This window comes from Petromyzon marinus, chromosome 20 (assembly GCF_048934315.1).
Source record: "Petromyzon marinus isolate PM22_M1 ecotype Great Lakes invasive population chromosome 20, UKy_Petmar_22M1.pri1.0, whole genome shotgun sequence".
In the NCBI taxonomy this organism is placed as follows: Eukaryota; Metazoa; Chordata; class Hyperoartia; order Petromyzontiformes; family Petromyzontidae; genus Petromyzon; species Petromyzon marinus.
Genome location: NC_133686.1, coordinates 7094640 through 7117184, shown reverse-complemented (window position 1 = coordinate 7117184; position 22545 = coordinate 7094640). Strand labels below are relative to the sequence as shown.

Below are 22545 nucleotides of genomic sequence, written 5' to 3'. Positions count from 1 at the left end.
GCTTCATACAGTATATGAACACGATGACAAAGAAATGTAAAATTAGGTTTATTTATTTTTTACAACCATGCCTATGGAAATTGCAAAATTGTATTATGGAAATGCCGTCTCGACTCCTTAGACCAGCTTCAAAAAATTACAAGTAGCTTAATAGGCAGACACTGCAGAATAGCAAAAAAGCAAGTGACATGGTTTCAAATCCTTTCAATCAAAATATGTAACGTCCACTTATTGTCAGTCTTAACATTGAAACGTTGATCCTTCTGTTACGTCCCATTTGACAACAAGAGTTCATTTCAATGTTCACTGCAGAATACAAACGCACAGATGGTACAAATGTAAAGTTTACTTACTCGTTACATATCAATGAATGCTTAATTACTAAGGTTACCGAGCTGGTTAATGAAATACAATAGAAGACGGCAACAGGGCATGCTGAAGGATAATTGTTTTAAATAACCGAGCAGATTAACTGATCTGCTAAAACATTTTTACTTAATTTTCGTACATTTTGTTCCACTTGCCGTAATGTTAAGGAAACCGAGCTACAATATAGTACAAATGTACAAGTACTAGCTGGGGGTGGGGGGGGCGTTATCCAGACCCAAGGGATAAGGTTGTTCATGCGTGAATGTAAGCGATCAATGTTGCGATCTGTGTAAGAGTATGCAGAAACGATTTTATCAAATGTAATTCGAAAAATGAAGCGAAGTGTATAATCGCGACCTACAACGTTTCTCGTATACACTCCATCCTCTTCTGAACAAATACGGTCTTCAATCAATGCGGTGGCATTAGATCTTGATGTAACTTCTTGGCAATGCCACACGTAACTTTCCACAAGCAAGAATTGGCTTTGGCAAAGACAGTCCCAAATGATGAACGGACTGTCATTGCGCTTGGATGCTGTTTGCAAATACAACTTGAACAGGGAACTGTCTTCGGAGTTGGAACGGAAGACTGGATTCGTTGCCGATCACTGTAATGCGAAGAATGAAAACTCTTCCCATGAAGAGAGCCAGTCAGTCATCGCATCAATGCAAGTCTTGTCAATTGGTAGATTCAGTCTTTTCTCTCCACCTGAAGACCGCTTGTTTTTTGCTTTTAATTTTTGGTTTCTATCCACGTGACTTTACCGAAAGAACCAAGAACATAAGATTCAGTCTCGTTCCACTGCAAAGACATTGTTCTCCAGTTATTTTGAATCGACGATTGCTGCTACAACTTTCAAACATAGCTTGTGAAGGGGTATTCCAGTGTCAACGTAAACTCAGGAAGGTAAAGCGACTGCTGAACATTTTTTGTCCTGCACGATCATGTTTTTGTACTTGTAACGTTCTTACCCGCCCCTACAGGACATCTGTAAAAAAAGAGCTTAATAGCTCACCAGATTCTTCCATTATAAATATTCTTATGTACGTCACTCCAATGATGCCAAATTAACGTGATAATAAATCGCGTTACTGCCATCTGCTTTGATCCACATTGCTCACCATAGCTTGGGCTGTTCAGAATGTACCACTCAATTATCCGGGGGGGGGGAGGGGACGATACCAAATGTTTCGCATGGATTTACTTAAAACAAAAAAGCCAAGACAAAGCATTATAAAATCACTACAACTATTATTGTACAATGATTAACTAATTACAATTTAAATAGGGTTAAGTTTTATTTGTAAAATTGCGAGATAATGGAATAACCCCCCCCCCGTGGTTTATAACACTAACAATTTTTTTTGTTCCTAGGTAGTGTTATTCCATAATTGCTTATGCCTCAAAAATACAGAAAATGGCTATTATTCTCCACAAACGTTGCTTTTGTGACCAGGACAGTGATATTTGGCAATGTACCTATTTTCCTGAACATTCCAGATAGATTCAGTGCCGAGTAAACTTGGAGTAACTTCTAGAACATTCTAGAACTTTCCAGTAATATAAATACAGGGGCCTTAAGCCCACCAGTTCAGATTAGTTCCAGCTGTCTAAGTGGATACAAATGAACCTTATGGCCTTACCCCGAGGTACCGTAGTACCCCGAGCTCTCGCATGTCTGTGGAAAAAAAGTGTCCCAGAAATACAATATTTTATTGCCTAGGCCATTTTGTATTCTTTAGTACCCCGGGGTACCGCCATAAGGACCATATCTGCATTTTTCCTGAGATGGCATCAAGAGGCTGCAAGCATCCGGCAGACACATTTTGCGATGTCTGCAGCCAATTTATCAAGACGAGAGCGAGAAAGTACTACTCTGTGGAAGCATCTGCTAAGATCTGTGAGGCCTACAACAATGCATATTTCGGCATGCCTGTTAGGGATCGAGACAAACCCTGGGCACCTCATTTCAACTGCGGGCAATGCAAACAAAACTAAGGTAAGATGGACAATTGTTGCTCGGAATTTTATGTTATAAACTACATTTGGGGGCCGATTCGTAAAAGTGATTTACAGTATAATTGTAAATCTCGAAAAACTAACTCACTTCTAAATCTTTTGTAGTCATTTTTGTATTACTTTAGTATAAATACATGTTAATTATGAGTCATGCCGTTTTTTTCTGACTGAACGAAGAGACACAAATTCGCCCGTCTTCTCGTTGAAAATAAGTAAATTAAAAAAATATCACGGTCCTGGTCACAAAAGCCAAGTTTGTGGGGAATAATAGCCATTTTCTATACTTTTTAGGCAAGCAATTACGAAATAACACTTACTACCCAGGAACAAAAATTGTGTTACATAGTGGAATGGTTTCCTTTCTCCGTGGACCGGAAAGAAACGGCGTTACATTTTGAAGGCAAGTACCGCGTGAGACTCGCGCACACACACACACACGAAACTACTAACTTTGTTATATATACAGAGACATGCAAACAATTCATAATAAAGGTTTTTGGGTTATCTTCCTTGTTCTTTCGGTAAAGTCACCGAAAGAACAAGGAAGATGAATCCCTGCAGTCACGGAAGCTTTAAATCGAAAGTTTTTGGGTTAGATCGCGTTATTTATAAATGTGTCGTAACCCTCCAACACCCGACACGGCCAATCAGCAAAGTGTCACGTAGACAAAAGACAAATAGTTCACTACTTTAGCCCACCGGTGTGTTGAAGAGTGAATCCACAACAAGCATCTCTTTTTGCTGATTGGCCGTGTCGGGTGGTGGAGGGTTACGACACATTTAGGAAAAACGCGATCTAACCCAAAAGCCTTTATTATGAATAATATTGGTCGCGAAAGCCTAAGTGTTAAAAATGCAAGCAATGTTCATTTGTTGAAACGAGTAGAGAATCTTGGAGAGACTGGGCTGGTGAGAGGCTTGTCACTGCCCATCACCTCCACTTTCTTGTAACGTCGTACAGGGTTGGCCTTGTGTACCTGCACAGTGCGAACAACAACAATATAGTAACAAGTCTCAGCATTAACCAGGCCGTAGCATGCAATGGACTTGAAATTCTGTAAAATTAACATCCAGTCGAGGTGAGCATTTGTCCCAAGTGCAGAACGAGTAGTTTGTTATGCATCCTGTTTTCTAAATTGAAAAACAATGGTATTAATATGTAATGAGCTTTAGTGAAGCTATCTCATCTAATCACCAAGGAATTTATTTCTAAAACTTAAAATGACAGTTGGCAGCATTTGTTCTGGAAGATGTAAGCATATAATAGCTTTACAAATGCCAACTGCATGAGATGGAGTGAAGCAATTTCCCAAGCAATACCATCTGTGATAGTTACCATTTTGCAGTTTATTTTCCAGCCTTGGCAACATGCACTCTTTTATGGTTATAATGAATCCTCATCAAAGCATCTCTTTAATTTCTGGAAGTATTTTTTTGTAATGCTGAGCTTGACAGCTGGCCCAACTATTGATTAGGCCAGCTACTAAAGAGCAACGTTTGCTTGTTATAAAATGCAAGTGCTGAATGATGGGAATGTTATGATCCTGAAAAAATATATTTATTTTTATACACATAAGTTAACTGAATTGCACGTAAGAATGCACGTCTTATGTGTATACCACTACACATTCCAAAGATTAATGATAGATTTGACATTACCACAACGCCTGAGAAAAAACTCAGAATTGAATTTATTCCAAATAATGACACTCCATATGAAGGGGAAGATCATTCCATAGGTTATTAACGACTATCATGAGCCAAGAATGTCTGTGTCCCGCGCGTGACGTCACTCCACGTCGACCAGCCCCCCTCATTAATAATCATGAACAGGTAACGTCCTCCAAATGGACCCCCCCCCCCCCCGATTAATAATAATTAATAATAGGGTTTTTCCCCTTTTTTCTGGCAACAAAAGTGAAACCTTTTTACGATTCATGTCTGCATTAACCACAATACTTGCAGTCAAAATGCAAACAAAAAACATACTATGATAATTATTGCATTGTTCTTGAAACTGATTGGTCCACACCAAGGGACGGCTTTCTTTTGAGCCTCGACCGAATTGGTGCTCGACCAGATGACGCCAAAAAGCGTACAGCTCCAAGACAATGCACTATCAAAGTAATGAGGGCTCGGGGTGAGCATCTACATCATTAGACCTCCTTTGCCAGTACCAAAATGTAATAATAGGGTTTTCCCCTTTTTTTCTGGCAACAAAACTGAAACCTTTTTACAAGGATTCATGTTATGATCCTGGACCAATCAGTTTCAAGGACAATGCATATATTATCATAGTATGTTTTTTGTTTGCATTTTGACTGCAGGTATTGTGGTTAATGCAGACATGAATCCTTGTGAAAAGGTTTTAGTTTTGTTGCCAGAAAAAAGGGGAAAAACCCTATTATTACATTTTGGTACTGGCAAAGGAGGTCTAATGATGATAATAATAATTAGCGGGCGACGTCACTCCACATGGAGGGGCGAGGCGTCTCCTCCTCCTCAGCTGTTGAGACATCGAAGTAAAAAGGACGTCATGATGAACAAGGGATTATAACCTTTAAATGAAATAAGTCTGTGTCACCACGGCCTTACAAACTGCACACGAATGGATGCAATGAATATCACGTTGCAGTCTGCTTTTCGCTTGCAAGTTTCAGATTTACTGTAATACACCCGTCCTTGGACGGGCAAAAGGCGAGTAACAAAATAATAAGTTAACTTAATATACTGCATTGTCCATCGGAGCAACACAAGGTGACAAAACCACAAAATGTGTACTCGGCCTATACAATTGTGAATACATCCAAATAATACTTCAGACTGCTGGCTTCAATCAAAAAACAGTATAACATCACACCTTCGACTGCAGCTTGTCTGCTGGTGCAATCTTAGCCGCACTCTTGCCCGGAGGCCCTGCTCGACTCTTTGTCTTCCAGTTCAAGCAGTGCAGACCAAGGGGACGAGGCGGAGGTCTCGAGCCACCCGGCTGCCCGGCTTTCGTCACCGGTACCACAGGGTGCTGAGTTGAAGGGGCTGGCCTGGTGTTCTCCTCTCCCCGAGACACTGTGCTTCTGCTGTTTGTGGTTTTCCGCACACAAGCTCGTTTGGCCAGAGGTTGAACCGACTGTACTTTTCGCGGTGCATTTCGTTGACTGGTGGCATTGGTTTTCAGTTTTTTCACGTTTGGCTCACCTATGGGTAAAATGCAACAGCCAAACATTCCATACTTAAAATTCCAGCAATCTTTTGGAGCTCTTTTTGACGATGTAATCGTTATTGTTTATAATAGTAGCATTGAACTAGGTACTGTAATTATTTGCTCTCCCATCTATACTCACCTTCACAAACCCACACTGATCAGCATGGTAAAGTCCAGTCAAATAACTCCCAATTACCTGTACAGGCTTCATGCAGCATTATATTGACAATTAGAGTAACACTCCCTAGTATTTAGACAATATTGCACTGCACAGGTAAATATTCTGTGGTTCATTACATAGCCGTGTTGTGCAGTCGCCCACTTGTCTGTGGTGCTGTCATCCTTGACTTCAACCGTGTAGACATGCAGGAGTTGGTGGCTACACCTGCATCATCTCCTTCACGTTTTCTCTTCAACACAGGCAAGCCTCCAGCCAGCCGACTGGACATCGCTTGCTGCAAACTCTTTGCCTGCAACAAGAAAGCCATAATATAAAAACGTTTGTTCACTTCATCAGAGATGGACCCTATAGTCACCATTTTTGGGCAAATTTCATAGTTCGCAAGTCTCAAGCATGATAATTGATTCACGATAATCCTTAGACCAGACACGGGCCGTATATGGCCCCCCGGGCCGTATACGGCCCGTTGGGCTTTTTAATCCGGCCCGCCGAACTTGTCCAAATATTATTATTGAATATAATTTTACCTTTCTCCTGTAATGCCCCCATTTCCCCATTAGATGGCGCACTTTGACCGGGAGTGTGGCGTATAGGGCTCGAAAGGGTACATGATCTCGCAATGCATTGTGGGCCGTCACAGATCAAAGTTAACGGATCAGCACCTCAGATCCATCCTGAGATTTGCCACAACCAAAATAACTCCAGAATTGGATGCACTGTCAAAAATGGGAGATCAACAACACTGTTCCCACTGAAACTTAAAGCGATGTGTTGCTGCAGCGAGGTTGGAGCCAAATCTCCGACACACAGCCTGCGTGGCTGCTCTAACCTGTTAATGTAGACAATGAAGAAGGTCAAGTGAGGTCATTGGTTTGGGCACAGGCCTCAGATGTTTTCATGATGTTTGATCAGTCACGTGACGACATGTTTTTGTATTGTTCATGTTCGTGCAATTTGTTAAATTGCCTTGCAAATAAATGCTTTGCTACCTGTTAAAGGCCAAATCCTTTCATGTAATGATTTTTACATGTTTTTTATATTAGTTCACAAACACTCCATCCATCTGTTCCTGGCCCGGCCCCTCTGTCAAATTTTAGAACCCATTGTGGCCCGCGAGTCAAAAAATTTGCCCACCCCTGGCCTATACCCACACATCCCTTTTTGCCCTTGTCTACAGGATAATTAAATGTTTCTGTGCCTCCGTTTCTCAATTTCTTGGGTTTCCCAAGGTCTTGAAGTGTGGGTCTGATTCTAACCCTTTAGGGCAGTGATGTTTAGCCTTGTACCCCTTTGGTTCTCAATCGTAAAAAAGGTATGCTACTACATAGGTTTAATGAAACAAAGTAGTTGTACTTACATGCCCGTGCTTAATTTGTGTTTCGATGATTTACCTTAAAAAAAAATCTGCCATGTGTCGCACTCCCAGAAAGGGCATCTCACACCTCCCCCCCCAGAGGTGCGTGCACCCCAGGCTAAGAACCACTGCTTTAGGGTTTACATGAAGGAGAAATATGAGAATAGGTTTTCTACCTTTTTTCTGACAACAGGTGTTAAGATGTTAAAACACCAAACTGAAACCTTTTACAAGGAATCATGTCTGCATTAACCACAATACTTGTGGTCAGAATACAAACAAAAATACTCTGATAATATATGCATTGTCTTTGAAGGAGAAAGATGAACACTTTTTTGGTTTAAACATATCTTAGTTTTAACAAGTTCAAATAACGTTCCACTCATGCGGAGTGCACACACCTGTATTTGCATGCAGCGTGGTTAGAGTGAGCGTACAACTGTCCCCAAACTGGGGGAATGTTACCGTGAGTCTCCAGGATAATCCGCAAGACTTGTATGCCATATGCGTCTTGGCATTCAGAGGGTATCGTAACGCTGCTCATACCAAAGGTTCACACTTACCGCAGCAAAGCTGTTTTTTGAACGTCGGTGGGTTTTGTCTGTACTCTGTGTGGCTCCCAGCAATGGCTGCTGCATGGCGTGCCGCTTAATTCTTCCGTCCGTGTGGAAATTGAAAACCACTGGGAGAGTGGGCATGCACGTGGACTTGAGAGGCATGTGCACTTAGCAAAAAAAAAAAAGAGATTGAAAAGTTTTAGCATCAAATGTGTTGGTAATTGAAAACATGTTTTGTTTTTCAAATGTAACAGACATTTTTCAACCGTCCCCTAATGGGAAAACAATTTAATTTTTAAAACACATTTGCACATGCATACAACCAACCTTTGCCAGTTACATAACAAATTGTTCACGCACGCAAAAACTTGCCTTTTTAACATTACAGTACATTATCAACAGACATTAAGGACGGTATAATTTTGCTCGACCATAGCTTTTAGTGATTCTTCTCCACCTCTTCCTTAAATGCATGTTGAACTTTTTTTGCACCATACATAGACAACCACGCGAATCGGACTATTAAAATGGCCAGTGTTTGGAACTACTGATACCAACTCAAAATATCAGGTTTCCATGAAACGAAATAGCTCGGCTTATTTGAATATTGATATATTAATGAGTTTTGTAACTTGTTTTCCAATTTGAATGGCAAATCAACTCATTGTGAATTGCATGTTGTTTTTACCATGTTCACGATTATTACTGTAATTCGATTGATTTCATTACATCCCTCGTTTTTGCTTAACATTTTCAGCATCCTTATGCATTTCACAAAATATAAGGTGTCTATTAAACATATATCACTTTTCAAAGTAGGACAAGTTATTTGGAAGGCATATACATTATTTATCATAGTAATCAATGCTCAAACAAATGGCACTTAAGAACAAAGTATATGTTTAATTTAAAATTCAACCTGAGCTATGCTGCACCATCCGTAGTGATTTCTGGGCCATCTCTCGGTGCCTTTTAAGCTCCAGTTGCAGCTGCTTAATCTTCTCCAGCTCTATCTCCTCCGTGGTCTTTGCCTTGTTGGTCACGTCCATGCGTCTATTAAAAAAAAATCAAGGGCATTGGAGAAACATAACCTTAAATTATTATTTTACCCATACTTATGTACCAATTACATACATCTGAGCCCCACCACATGCAATGTATGCCTTGCCAAGCAAAACATTTAAGCCATGCAAGCAATTTTAAGTTAGCATTTCTCCACTGCAGGTGACAATGCTAAAAGCATGACTTGGTGGGGTCTCAGTTTTATGTGTGGGCCACGGCTGAATATACTACCACAGGTACACACTTACTTGGCAGCCACATGGTAAAGGGGGCGTTTCTGACCAATGGCTTTGAACTTGGATGGAAGGGCAATGCTGGGAAGGAAATACCAAAAAAAACACTCCACACAAACTGTAGATATTTGCTCCATGGCTACACTCGCCATCTGTACAATCAAATTCTCCTATGTGTCATTCGTTGCGTTTAGTAGTGCCTCAACTCGATAAAGGTCAGGGTTTATTAGTCCCGAACCTCAATATTCCTGCTGACCTGCTGCACATCTATGAAAAAGCGCTGCGTGGCTCATTGGATACCACCAGTCTAAATAAATAATCCGAGAAAAGATTAACATCTACCATTCAACAGGAGTATACATTGTATAAATAGTTGAGAGGCCACCATCCTTGGCACTCATACAATTTAATAAACTATGGTTACTCTACAGCTACTAAAATTGTTCATAAGGAATATTTTTTTAAATTACTATCTTATCGTGTAATCTGCAGTCTTCCCACTCTTATCACATATCTCTATAGCTTCTCTTTGCGTAATCAAAAAGGGTAATTTTACAAAACGTCACCATGTTTCATAATACAGGTTTTTGGGGTTAGCACCACCCGACGCAGCCAATATGCCTACGATAATCACCCAGGAATGTCTGTTCTCAATGCTCGTGACATCACCCCACATCGAACAGCCCCCCTCATTAATAATCATTAGCAGGTGATGTCATTCAAATGCCCCCCCCCCACTAATAACCATGCACAAGTGACAACACTCCACATCGAACAGCCCCCCTCATTAATAATCATGAGCAGGTGACGTTCTCCAAATGGACACCCCCCCCCCCCCATTATTATTACCTATGAGCCAAGAATGTCTGTGTGCAACGCTCGTGATGTCACTCCGTGTCGACCAGCCCCCCTCATTAATCAAAAACAGGTTATGTCCTCCATATGGACCCCCCTCATGAATAATTATGAGCAGTTGACGTCACTCCACATGGAGCACCCTCCCACCTCATTAATAATCATGAGCAGGTGACGTCACTCCGCATCAAACAGCCCCCCTCATTAATACTCATTATAAGATGCCATCCTCCAAATGAACACCCCCCATTAATAATAATTATCAGCTGACGTCACTCCACATGGGGGGGAGAGGCGCCTCCTCCCCCCTTCTCGGCGTCAACTCACAACCCTCACTACAAAGGCAGAACCCTCACGTCACGTGATCTCCGTCACACTGTTGAGACATCAAAGTAAAAAGGACGTCACGATGAACAAGGGATTATAACCTTCAAATGAAATGGGTCTGCATCACCGCGCCCTTACAAATCGCACACGCATTGATACAATGAATGTCACGTCGCGGTCTGATTTTCGCTTGCAAGTTTCAGATTTACTGCAATACACCCGTCCTTGGATGGGCAAAAGGCTAGTTACTAAGATTTGTCACGTAAACAGAACGTGCCAATTCGTTTCTAATACAGCACATCGGTGTGTTGGAGAGCCAAGCCACAACATTTACAATCCGAGTACGACGTTTCGCCAGTAATTACAACTAGCTTCATCAGGCGACAGCCAGATTTTTTTTTATGTGACAACCCTTACTAATGCTGTCGGGTGGTGGCGGGTTTCACGACACATTTATATATTTATGCGAACTAAACCCAAAAAAAACCCCTGTATTATGGATATTGGTCGCGAAACCCTACCACGCGTTAAACTACGTCAGTGTTACCGACGCGTGCGTAGTTTGTTGTGCTTGTGCGCACACCCCACTGCCAACGCATTAGCATCAATTAATGTTTGACTTAACGTAGCACTCGAACGCCCTCTAGTGGACAATGGAAACATTGCCGCGAACTGACTCTCAAGCGCACACCGCCGCGCTGAAACGTACCCACGTGGCGAGCGGGTCTTCGACTTCATCGCTGCGTCCGTGGCCACGTCGTCGCGTCTCCCGTTCGTGTCTACTGGTGGGATCACATGCAACAACACAAAAGGCACATACAATATAAAACCCAAAGGAAAGTTCGAGCCGTAAGCCGCATGTGTGTAGGAACAAACGATTTCACCCATACTACAGCAAGAATGTTTTTTCTTCCTGCTGTGGTTTTCCCACCTGCTGACGATTGCTTGTGTTGCGATGGAAACGTCGTGATTTAATTTATTTTTTATCCCTACGTGACTTTACCGAAAGAACCAAAGAGTATGGATCCTTTGCAGTAACGAAACTTCAAATCTTGATTTCACCCATACGCGTGCACCACCACAGATGCGCTTCTGCGGTCGACTGGAACGCTCTTCCGATTTTAGGAAGCCATTTGATTCCTTGCAAATTATCATCTGTTATTGAAAGTTAATTTCGTTAGAATACATTTTTTTGTGTTTAGTCTGTTGTCTTTTCTCCGCACCTCCGCTTACCACGGTTGGCTACGCACGATGCGACAGTTCACCATACATACATACATGTACAGGTGCATTTGGCACAATCCGCCGCCGAATGAGTGCATCCTCACACCGTATAAGGTTGCGGAGGTCACTTGATCATACTTCACCACGCCGGTGAGCGCGAGTTGAAAATAGAGTGCGGCAAGACATTGCGTTGTGTTGCACTGCCCTCTGCTGGCCTCACTACAGCGTGGAGCTGCAAACAATATATCGCAGTACCAAAACAAACCACCGTTTCCATACGTTCTAAGCGAAGTGTTCGATTCTCTGTAACATCCGCGGTCAACAAGACGCCGCAAAATCATTCAACGGATTCATTTTCGATTAGCTCCACGAGAACATCAAACGCAACAAGGGAATGTGCAAAGTATATATGTGAAATAATAAATTAATGAATTGCTCCCAAGACACGTGTCTCTGCACACACACAAAAATAAACCACAATTATTTCGTACGGAAAGAAATTATACAAGTATACAACGGAATACTTTGTGCCGTTGACGGATATATGAAGCGTCACCGTCCGATAATTTTACTTATATTATCCACGACGCTAATCCCCGCGCACTTTTAACACGAAAACCGGTTGTCTACACCCCAATATGATACAAACACGTCTCTTATCGGTCTTCTTCTTATTCTTATTTCGTATGGGTATCAATGTGCGAGAGAGAACGCCAACCGGAGGAGATGGAGCGATCACCATCAGCTCGTGTAGCCGCGAGTCTGTGTGGATTCAAAATTTGAAGCGGGTGCCCTCCATCCAACAGTGGATTGACCATGGCTTGTCGCCACAGGAATCTACAGTAAAATACTGGCGATACGTCCTACTCGGATTGTAAGCAAATGCGAGTTTACTCTCCCAACACACAACCCGGGTGTTGTACTAGTAACGAATTGGCATGTTCCCTTTGCGTGACAAACCTTACAAATTGGCTGTGTCGGGTGGTGGCGGGTTTAACGACACATTTATATGCACGCGATCCAACCCCCCCCCCCCAAAAAACATAACATGGATATATAAATTGCAGGTGGCTATTCATGGTTTGCATGTGAATTGTGTGGAGTATGAGGTACTTGAGTTTACAATCACCGCACTCACAGGAGACATCAAGAATAATTGGTGTCGACGCAGAGCAGTGTAAAATAAACCAATTATCAACACGAAATGTCAGCATTAATTAGCAGAAATTAGATTGGATAAACAGGATGGCATTCTGTGTTTGCAATGATGATATCCCCTAATTGACCTCGCCAAATCCAAGCCACCTTTAAGCGTGCCAAACCATGTTCAACAATGCCGCGTTGTAATGCAATGGGTGGGCCAAACTCCTTACGGATATTTGAAAATTTGCTCAAACCAACTGAATCAAGCAACCGAAACAAATGAAACCACCGCGAACCGAATTCCCCTCGATGTAATTTTGATGATATTTGGTTGCGATAGTCGACTAGTACGTGTTAAAGTGGCGTTTAACGCAACTCACCATCCGCGCCGCGCACGTTCGCCTGCAAGCAGTCGACATCCCTTGCGTCCACACCTCGCGACGCACTCGTGTTCATTTGCGCCGACTAATTAAAACGATTCCCGACAAATTAAACGGTTTATAACTCGTTCCGGCCGCCCTTATTAACACAAACAAACAACTACACCAACAACAAAAAATTTTAACTTTGCACGCACCCAAACCGACTTCCGGTATGCAACGAAATTTTTTTAAATCGACCAATCGAGTGAGAGAACGCGAGTCCCCGCCCCTCCCCGGTACCTCCCGCCGATTGGCTGAAACTCCCCCCCCGCCGATTGGCTGAAATTTCCCCCCCGCCTCCCCAACCCACGCCCCCTCCTCCCCACCACCGTTCCCTAAAATCCGTTGGGGGAGTTTGAATTCGCTGAGCCCCCGCCCCCACACTTCACCCTCCCCCACCCACCCCCACACCCCTCTTGCCAAATCAGAGGTTTTCCCCCTCGGCACCGACGTATTTTTGAGGTCATTCGAGGCGAACGTTAAGGGAAGTTACGCTCGTCATCATCATCAACAACAACAAGCTTTTCACCACCGTTCCGCACTTGACCAGCGTGGTGAGGTATGGTTAATGACCTAAATGGAGGTTGTGGTGGTGGGGGGGGTGATTCATCCAGCAGTGGATTGACAAAGGCATCTGTGTGAAAAAGAGCTTCATAGCTCATCGGATTGCTCCAGCTCAAATAAAGAGTCTGATGTCCACTGCTGGATGAATCACTACCAAACCCCATTTCGGCCATGACCATACTTCACCACGCTGGTCAATGCGGAATGGTGGTCAAGGCATGCCATGTGCATGTTCTATTAGCATGGTTGGCTACGTACGGTGCAAAAGAAGTACAACATACAAGATAATGTTCACTGCAGTACCGTATATATCCAAGTAACAGGACTGGAAATCACAGAGCACAAACAACAGTTCAGTGCTTGGGCAGCTGTTCAACAGTGTTTGGTGATGCTGTGTTGGCAGTGGTGCAAACCTAATTTATGTTACCTAAACATTTTTTTTTCATTTAAACTCATGGTATTGATCAGTGTGTCGAGTTTTGTTATTAGGGAAATTATCGAATGCAGCCCAGAACCACACGGGAGGATCTTGTAAATGATCTCAAGGCAGCTGGGACCATAGTCACCAAGAAAACAATTGGTAACACACTACGCCGTGAAGGACTGAAATCCTGCAGCGCCCGCAAGGTCCCCCTGCTCAAGAAAGCACATATACATGCCCGTCTGAAGTTTGCCAGTGAACATCTGAATGATTCAGAGGACAACTGGGTGAAAGTGTTGTAGCCAGATAAGACCAAAATGGAGCTCTTTGGCATCAACTCAACTCGCCGTGTTTGGAGGAGGAATGCTGCCTATGACCCCAAGAACACCATCCCCACCGTCAAACATGGAGGTGGAAACATGCTTTGGGGGTGTTTTTCTGCTAAGGGGACAGGACAACTTCACTGTATCAAAGGGACGATGGACGGGGCCATGTACCGTCAAATCTTGGGTGAGAACCTCCTTCCCTCAGCCAGGGAATTGAAAATGGGTCGTGGATGGGTATTCCAGCATGACAATGACCCAAAACACACGGCCAAGGCAACAAAGGAGTGGCTCAAGAAGAAGCACATTAAGGTCCTGGAGTGGCCTAGCCAGTCTCCAGACCTTAATCCCATAGAAAATCTGTGGAGGGAGCTGAAGGTTCGAGTTGCCAAACGTCAGCCTCGAACCCTTAATGACTTGGAGAAGATCTGCAAAGAGGAGTGGGACAAAATCCCTCCTGAGATGTGTGCAAACCTGGTGGCCAACTACAAGAAATGTCTGACCTCTGTGATTGCCAACAAGGGTTTTGCCACCAAGTACTAAGTCATGTTTTGCAGAGAGGTCAAATACGTATTTCCCTCATTAAAATGCAAATCAATCTATAACATTTCTGACATGCGTTTTTCCGGATTTTTTTTGTTATTCTGTCTCTCACTGTTCAAATAAACCTACCATTAAAATTATAGACTGATAATTTCTTTGTCAGTGGGCAAACGTACAAAATCAGCAGGGGATCAAATACTTTTTTCCCTCACTGTAATGGAGTAATGGACATCCCATCATATACACAGTACACCAATTCAATTGGCGACGCATACTCAATCCCTTCTCACCAACATCCTCTCTAACCAAGCCTAGCCACCCGGGCAGTGATGCATCGCGAACGGGAGTGATCATGGGTGATGTGAAAGGCACATTTCGTGGTTCAGGCCCCAACCCTGCACCACTCTAGCGCTGACCCTGTCTCTTTGTATGTATTTTGAACTTCTTTCGCACCGTACCTAGTCAACCGTGTTAATCGGAACCCTAATCTGCACTCTCTACTCGGCTCTTTGATCCATTCTGGCACCAAAGTCTGTTCTCTTCTCTAGAAATATAATTACGTGCCACTTCTTGCGCTACCTCTTCCAAAAAAGTATATTTCAAGGCTGGAAGAGAAGAGGAAATCAAAATACCCTCTAGTTAGGGCTCAGAGCTAGCGAGAGCTCCCTCTCGTGGATTCCCTTCTGCCAGAAGTGACGTGGGCAAGCAATTGCAGGGGTGCAAGGTTACCTTGCACATTCCCAACCAATGCCGTGATAGTGCTTATATACTTGGCATTCCTATTAATTTGCTTCGATTTCCTTATGTGAAGTAGAGTAAAAAAAATACAACTAACACAGCGTGGTGATAACGTCATCCATTGGTGGGCTGAAAATGGCTGCTATTTATGTATTTTATCATGCTGTTATTCGCATGACTGTGCCATTGTTCACTTTATCTCATGCCTGCCTAATTGCTGTACCTCTCAAACACCCCAGACCCTACCCCTTGTACTTACTCTCGAGCAGCCCGTGGTCTTCCAAGCCTCCACACATTGATTTAATTGTGAAGCTTTAACTGTAAGACTGTGAACAAACTGGGAAAACTACATGCCAACATCTCTCGAGTCATGTAATGATAGTAGTAGTAATAATATCAACAATTATATGCATGGTAATATCAACAATAATACGATTAATAATAATCTAAGGATAAAACAGGAAAGATGACCTAAAGGACTACTCTTTGGTCCTACATGTCTTTTGTGGTTGCTATTTCTGAGGTACAAAACTCAGGACATATCATGGGAATAAGAATATCTCACGATACTGACAGATAGGAGCACCACACGAAACACAATTTCTTGAGTAGTTTATTATTGTGCTACTGACAACTGGGGGCTGTTAATGTCCCAGGGAGACTTACCGATTCCCCAGGACAGCGACATAAAAAAGAGGATGAATCTTGGAATACAAGAACAGGTATAGTAACCTTAAACTCTATATTCCGTAGGCATCATATAGTACATTGTGGTAGTACTGTAGTTACATGTAGTAAAATTAAAGTCAATTGAAGGATCTCTCAACTCACCTAGAATGCGTTATTTAACAACACTGGCTTACATGTTTTTGCAAAACAAATAGATAGTTTTGTTTGGGTCCAAATCAAATCGATGTATTGCATTTGACCATTTATATTCAAGTATTGGTAATAAGTGAGACTCCATTCCTAAAATATGGTACCTAACACAATGTAACATCTAAATTTGCCAAATACTATTTTTTTTAAGGATATCACCTTAAAAAGTTCTGCATGTTTTATACACGTATTTATCTCAAGAACATGTTTTCTGTGGAATGCATATAAACCATGATTTGACCTTCAATGTTACAGTGTCTGGTTTTAGGTAATAACATGACTGAGCATGAAATTAATGTTTTATTATCAACTTTACTTTTCCCTGCATAACAATTGCAACTGAATAAATATCAGTCTTAAAAAGCATGCAGGCAAACGTTTTAGAGGATCTCTTTCAACATCTGTGCTACCAAGATATCGGGTCGTACATATTATCACCTTTCCATAAACACTATCCACCCTGCCAACGTCAACCCATCTAAAGCTGACCGTGGACAAAACAGGCAAAAACAGGAAGGCGTATTTGATTGTCAAAAAAAGACTGCACCCATCTGTAAAAAATGTGGTCTTTGAAGAATGCAAGAGATGTCGTAACTTGGGGTTCCAATTCCTTGATATACTGCCTCACTCACACCTTTCCTCCGCTGGAGCAACAAAGCTAAAAACATTAACATATTCTTGCTTTGATTTATTGAGGTTTTTAAAATTAAATATTTTTCTACATAACAAGAATTTGTCTGTGTAAACATATTTAACACCAGTTCACTTAATCCTTTTAATAATGCATAAAAAATGACCCGGAATAAATCTACTCTTATCGTCTTAGCAAATGTTATAGCAGTTGACAATTGAATACGTGTATAATGCTACCTTAACTTTACGAATCTTATATCAGCATGGCTGTTTTGTGCCATTAAAACAGGCAATACAATTCTAAAGCATTGATTTAAAAAACACAACATTTATCTGTTATCAACGTTTCGACTAAAAGGCATAAATTCCATAATACGAAGTTTTCATTATTCATCTAAGTCTATTGGTACATATATAGGCTCAAATATAGGCTTTTTATTTTCACTTAAGTCTATTGGTACGTAAGTGAAAATAAAAAAGCCTATATTTGTGCCCCAGGCCAGCCCTTAATGAAGTTTGTTGTTTACGTCAACCAAATAGATAAAATGTGCAATGCCGAATTGTGATGCTGTGCATAGCACACTATGTACCAACAGGGCTCGCTTTATCCCAAACAGTGTAATATATACAAGAGTAAAGTTACAAAGGCTCGCTTCTGACGTGGCCAAAGTGGGGGTGTGTTATAAGATAGTCATCCCACAAGAGACTGTGCCGAAAATCGCCATCTGATGCCCTTCGAGAACAGCTTGCCATTATGACCTTGCAATAGCTTCATTGTCCATGAGAAGAAAAAAAAACGTGACTGTAAATACATCATGAGGCGATTGTTGTTGTGCACGCCCATTCCACAGAGGGCTTTAACGTACCTTGATTCCAATGGTTTTGTGGGTGTGGAACTGTGTTGCTTTGTTTTGTTAAAATTAGTCAGCAGAATGGCCAGTACCTAAGGAAGTGCTAAGTAAATAAATGCAGTTGCACGGTGGAATGGATAGAAAATAATTTCACGTATGCATTGTTTGTTAGGAACTCCCAAAGAGCGCAGGCGTAAGTAATATATTTCGTGTAAAGTACAGTATTGTATTGGGCTATCATAAATTACTCTGGTTTAGCTATATGGAATGTTACTTCCAAGTGAAACAAAGGCTGCTTCTTAACTTTGAGTTGTTGCTGTATTATAATTGTGATTCATGTGGTGTCATTGAGATACTTCATAAATAACACGTCCTAAATACCTCATAATGTCTACAGTAGAAAATAAACGAATCCAAACAAGATGAATGGATGGACGGATCAAAAATAATCCCTGTGTAAATGTGACACACTCAGCAATCACCAAACAACCTGTGTCAATTTGCATGTGGTGTGGATTTTAAGGGCGGATTCTGTCTCCAGTAAAAAAAACTGCTCCAGTAAAGGTGCTGTGCTTGACCGTGCTTTGTACATTATGAAGAAATTCACCTTTTGCAGGGGCTTTCGTGTTTTTTGAAAAGCAGCTAAATCACACCACGTCACTCGGTGTGCTGAAAAATTACGCACACCGACTATCTAGCGTTTGCCATTTTCAATGTGTAACGCAATGGAATCAAGGGGGGCAGTTGTAGCGATTGAATGACTGCACGAAAAGGGCACAGTGTGGATGCTTCAGTTACCTAACCTGTTGCTGAAAACGGCACCAAATGGCACTAAAACAGCCCTTACATAAGCCACTGTGGAGCAACGTTGTGCGTGTCGCCATCTTGCGGTGCACGTGTGCGTTTTTAATCGTCAATAAATGAGCATCTACGACCACAGAAAATCATTCGAATATTTAAGCCCTGCAACATGCATACGCTGGATGCGTGAATGTGCATCTGGCAAGACAGCTCACCCTATCCTTCCGTGAAATCCCTGCCACCCTCCAACGTTTGGGCAATCGACTAGTCTGTGGCCTGACACAGAAAGCGCTGACCTCAATGACACTTTCTTCTATTTCTACATAGAATTACTATCCCTAACGTGATATGCACTTTGTCGTCAATGCTCCATAGTTTTAATCAGTATCTGGAAGAAATATGTATCTCTCTCCTGGAGGCAATTGCGCGGTTGGCTACGTACGGTGGGAAATAAGTCCAACACACGTACATACATGCTCACACGGTGCATCGCTTCATTCACATTGTCATGAGAAAAACACATCTCTTGACACAAGTGGTTCTTTGTAAAATATTGTGGAAGTAATTGGAGAAAAGGCCTCGCGTGGGTTGAATTAACATTTTCGGATCAGGATATTTCAGGTTTCTCTATTTTGCCTAGTTAATGCTAGGGGCGTAATCATTCAAAGATTTCGTGGTTATTCGAGATGGTTTTTTTTTTCTTTTAACATTGCAGTGAATGTATTGCTCTCTCGTGGCTGGATGTGTAACATTAACCTATTCATCTTTGGCTGGCTCTAAGTCATAAGTGTCGACCATCCCTTCTATCTCAATGTATCCTGGCCAAGCTCATGTACCTTTCTCAACAGCCAATGTCTTAACCTGTGTTTGTTCTCCTATACGTGTTTAAAAGCATGGGTCTCTCCATACTTTTGTACAGACTTCTCAGCTATTGTGACCGTATTTATGATCCATTTGTCACAGCAGATAATATGCACTTATTGAAAATGTCCTCTAGGGAAAATGTTATGTTACTTTTCGTTGTCAATTTCAGTTGACTAAAGTACTTCAACCTACTCTCTGCTTCCTCGAATTTATAATTTTGATCCTGCTCCACTTGGTCCACCTTCAATGATCCATTGTTCAAATATATTTTCTTTGTATTAGAACGGACCTGTTTTTACCCCTTGTGTGCTCAAAGGCCATGAGATTATTTTCTTGTTACCCATTTTTATACTTTTATGCGATCCAACGAATACTTCCTCCATGAAACACACCAAAAGTATATACATTTGACAGACCTTGCACACATCTGATGATGAAAAACATGATTGGGTTCGGTCATGAGGTCTAGTGTTTCGGAGGTCTTAGATGATAGTACTGAATATATATAACCATGAAGGCTAATAGATTTATATTTTGTCCGTCTAGGAGACAATGACGAGTAACACATTCCTGCGGAGGTAGCTGGTAGGAACGTTGGGTTGCTCGGTCAATGGCCAGGGTCAACGGCACCACCACGTGGTGTATTCCGCAAATATGCCCGACTGTGAGGGCGGGCACAAGCCGGCGTGAGTAGGTTAAACGTTGAGTTTTATAAGGGCACCACGGGGTGACCAGCCCCTCCCCACCCAGCCCCTCCCTCCCACCCAGCCCCTCCCCACCCAGCCCCTCCCCACCCTCCCCACCCAGCCCCACCCCTCCCACCCAGCCCCACCCTCCTCATCCAGCCCCTCCCCACCCAGCCCCACCCCTCCCACCCCCCACCCAGCCCCACCCTCCTCACCCAGCCCCTCCCCACCCAGCCCCACCCCTCCCACCCAGCCCCTCCCCACCCAGCCCCACCCAGCCCCACCCTCCCCACCCAGCCCCACCCCTCCCACCCCCCACCCAGCCCCACCCTCCCCTCCCCACCCAGCCCCTCCCCTCTCCACCCCTCCCATTTTTGGATGCACGCCGGACGGACGGACACAATAATCCCCAGTGGGCTGCTGGTGTAGTAACCAGGAGGGCCCTACCACTACAACCACCTGCATGCATACAAGCACATGACATCGCAAATACTGTACATTTCCTGTACCTCCCTGCGGGCCTTCTTTATTAATTGACCAATGCAGTAGTCTCCTTACCAAATCTGATGAACTTTGGAAATTGTCTGTTGCACCTACATGTAAGATGGTCCATGGTCAAAGAAGCGGAATTGGATTTGAGAAACACCAACACAGTAATATAATGTATGAACCAATTTAAACGCCAAGGACAGTACTGTATCAGACTTGATATGTACATGGAGCACTCTTTTACCAATAAACGAGTTAAAGGAACCCTTTAAATGAGTTAATAATGCTTTATATCATTATATATGTCATACAAATCATAGTCCACCACAGACATGATTGATGACATAATTTTTTCTTTAGAATCTATAAAAAGCAAAAAAATGTGGTTTAATGTGATTTTAGTCGTAAAAGGACGTCAATTTGATGGGAAAAAAAGTATGTAAGTTCAACACGTAGGCTTTCGCGACCACTATTGTCCGTAATAAGAGGTTATTGGGTAGATTGCGTAAAAATAAGTGTTGCTGACCCCACCACCACCCGATACAGCCAATTAATAAGGTTTGTCACGCAAACAAAACGTGCCAATTAGTTGTGAGTTTACTATGCAACAACACCGGCGTGCTGCTGAATGGACGACGTTGCATTGTGTCGCGTTGCGTGTGCGTGTGTTGTGGTTGTGCACCAATTTGCCAACGGGGACAGCTTCACCCAGAGATAATAACGAAAGCGCACACACACACACACAACAAATACACAATTAATGCCTCTAACAGACTGTTGGGGCAAGTGCTGTTAGCGAGCACCTATGAAGGTCAGGCACGGCACACGGAGGGGTTTCGTTGGGCCAGCACCACGCCCGGCCGCCTTTGTCTCCCCCCCAGTGGCGATGTTTACTACGCACCGCACACCAGGTGCACGACCGGTTACGATTGTTGGCCGTGAGCGGGAATCGAACTCGGGTGGCACGGGCGGCTGCGTAGCGTAGCGCTAACCGGCCGGCTTCGACCCAGCGAGCAATAGCGAAGCACGCGCACGGGAACACGCACGGACACGCGCACGGGAACACGCACGGACACGCGCACGGGAACACGCACGGACACGCGCACGGGAACAAACACGGGAACGCGCACGGGAACGCACGGACACGCGCACGGGAACGCACACGCACGGGAACTATCACGCACGGGAACTATCACGCACGGACACGCGCACGGGAACGCGCACGGGAACAAACACGCACGGGAACTATCACGCACGGACACGCGCACGGGAACGCACGGACACGCGCACGGGAACACGCACGGGAACAAACACGCACGGGCACACGCACGGGAACTATCACGCTCGGGAACGCGCACGGGAACGCACGGGAACAAACACGGGAACACGCGCACGGACACGCGCACGGGAACGCGGACGGACACGCGCACGGACACGCCGCGTGCACCCCGCCCACGCATCTAGTCGCCCGCCTCCAAACCATTCACGGTGCAGGGCGCGCCGGAGGAGAAGGCGGAGGCGAGAGGGCCAGCAGCTGCGGCTGCTTCACACTCGGCGGCTGTGAGGCACAGGCAGCAGCAGCCTCAGCCTCAGCAGCCTCAGCCTGCATTGCCTCATCCATCGTATTCAGTGTCGCAGTCAGGAGGAGGCACGACCACCGCCACCGCCTACTACTACGACCGCCACCGCCACCAACCACCAACCACCGGCAGCGGCATCAGCAGCAGCGCCACACAGGGCACGCCCAGAGCTCGCGTGGAGTCACAGTGGACTACAGTGAGCATTCTGGTAGCTTGTGCTGC

The 22545-nt window shown here is 43.6% G+C and overlaps 1 protein-coding gene across 7 annotated transcripts; it reads right to left on the bottom strand.

The window, feature by feature from the left end:
• Nucleotides 1-35: 35 nt before the first annotated feature.
• LOC116944148 (uncharacterized) lies at nucleotides 36-22341 on the bottom strand. 7 transcript variants are annotated; one of them, XM_032957624.2, is made up of 8 exons: nucleotides 22224-22341; nucleotides 10872-10941; nucleotides 8996-9061; nucleotides 8605-8738; nucleotides 7692-7852; nucleotides 5916-6063; nucleotides 5252-5586; nucleotides 36-3368 (listed from the first exon to the last, which is right to left on the bottom strand). In XM_032957624.2, the coding sequence occupies exons 2-8, from the start codon at nucleotides 10898-10900 to the stop codon at nucleotides 3258-3260; spliced, it is 984 nt and encodes a 327-aa protein (XP_032813515.1). In that variant the 5' UTR covers nucleotides 10901-10941; nucleotides 22224-22341; the 3' UTR covers nucleotides 36-3257. The 7 variants fall into 7 exon arrangements, with proteins under 7 accessions (XP_032813515.1, XP_032813514.1, XP_032813510.1 ...); XM_032957623.2 differs by having other exon boundaries at nucleotides 10872-10944; nucleotides 22224-22337; XM_032957619.2 differs by lacking the exon at nucleotides 22224-22341 and adding an exon at nucleotides 12910-13145 and having other exon boundaries at nucleotides 10872-10944.
• Between the last annotated feature and the right edge of the window lie 204 nt (nucleotides 22342-22545).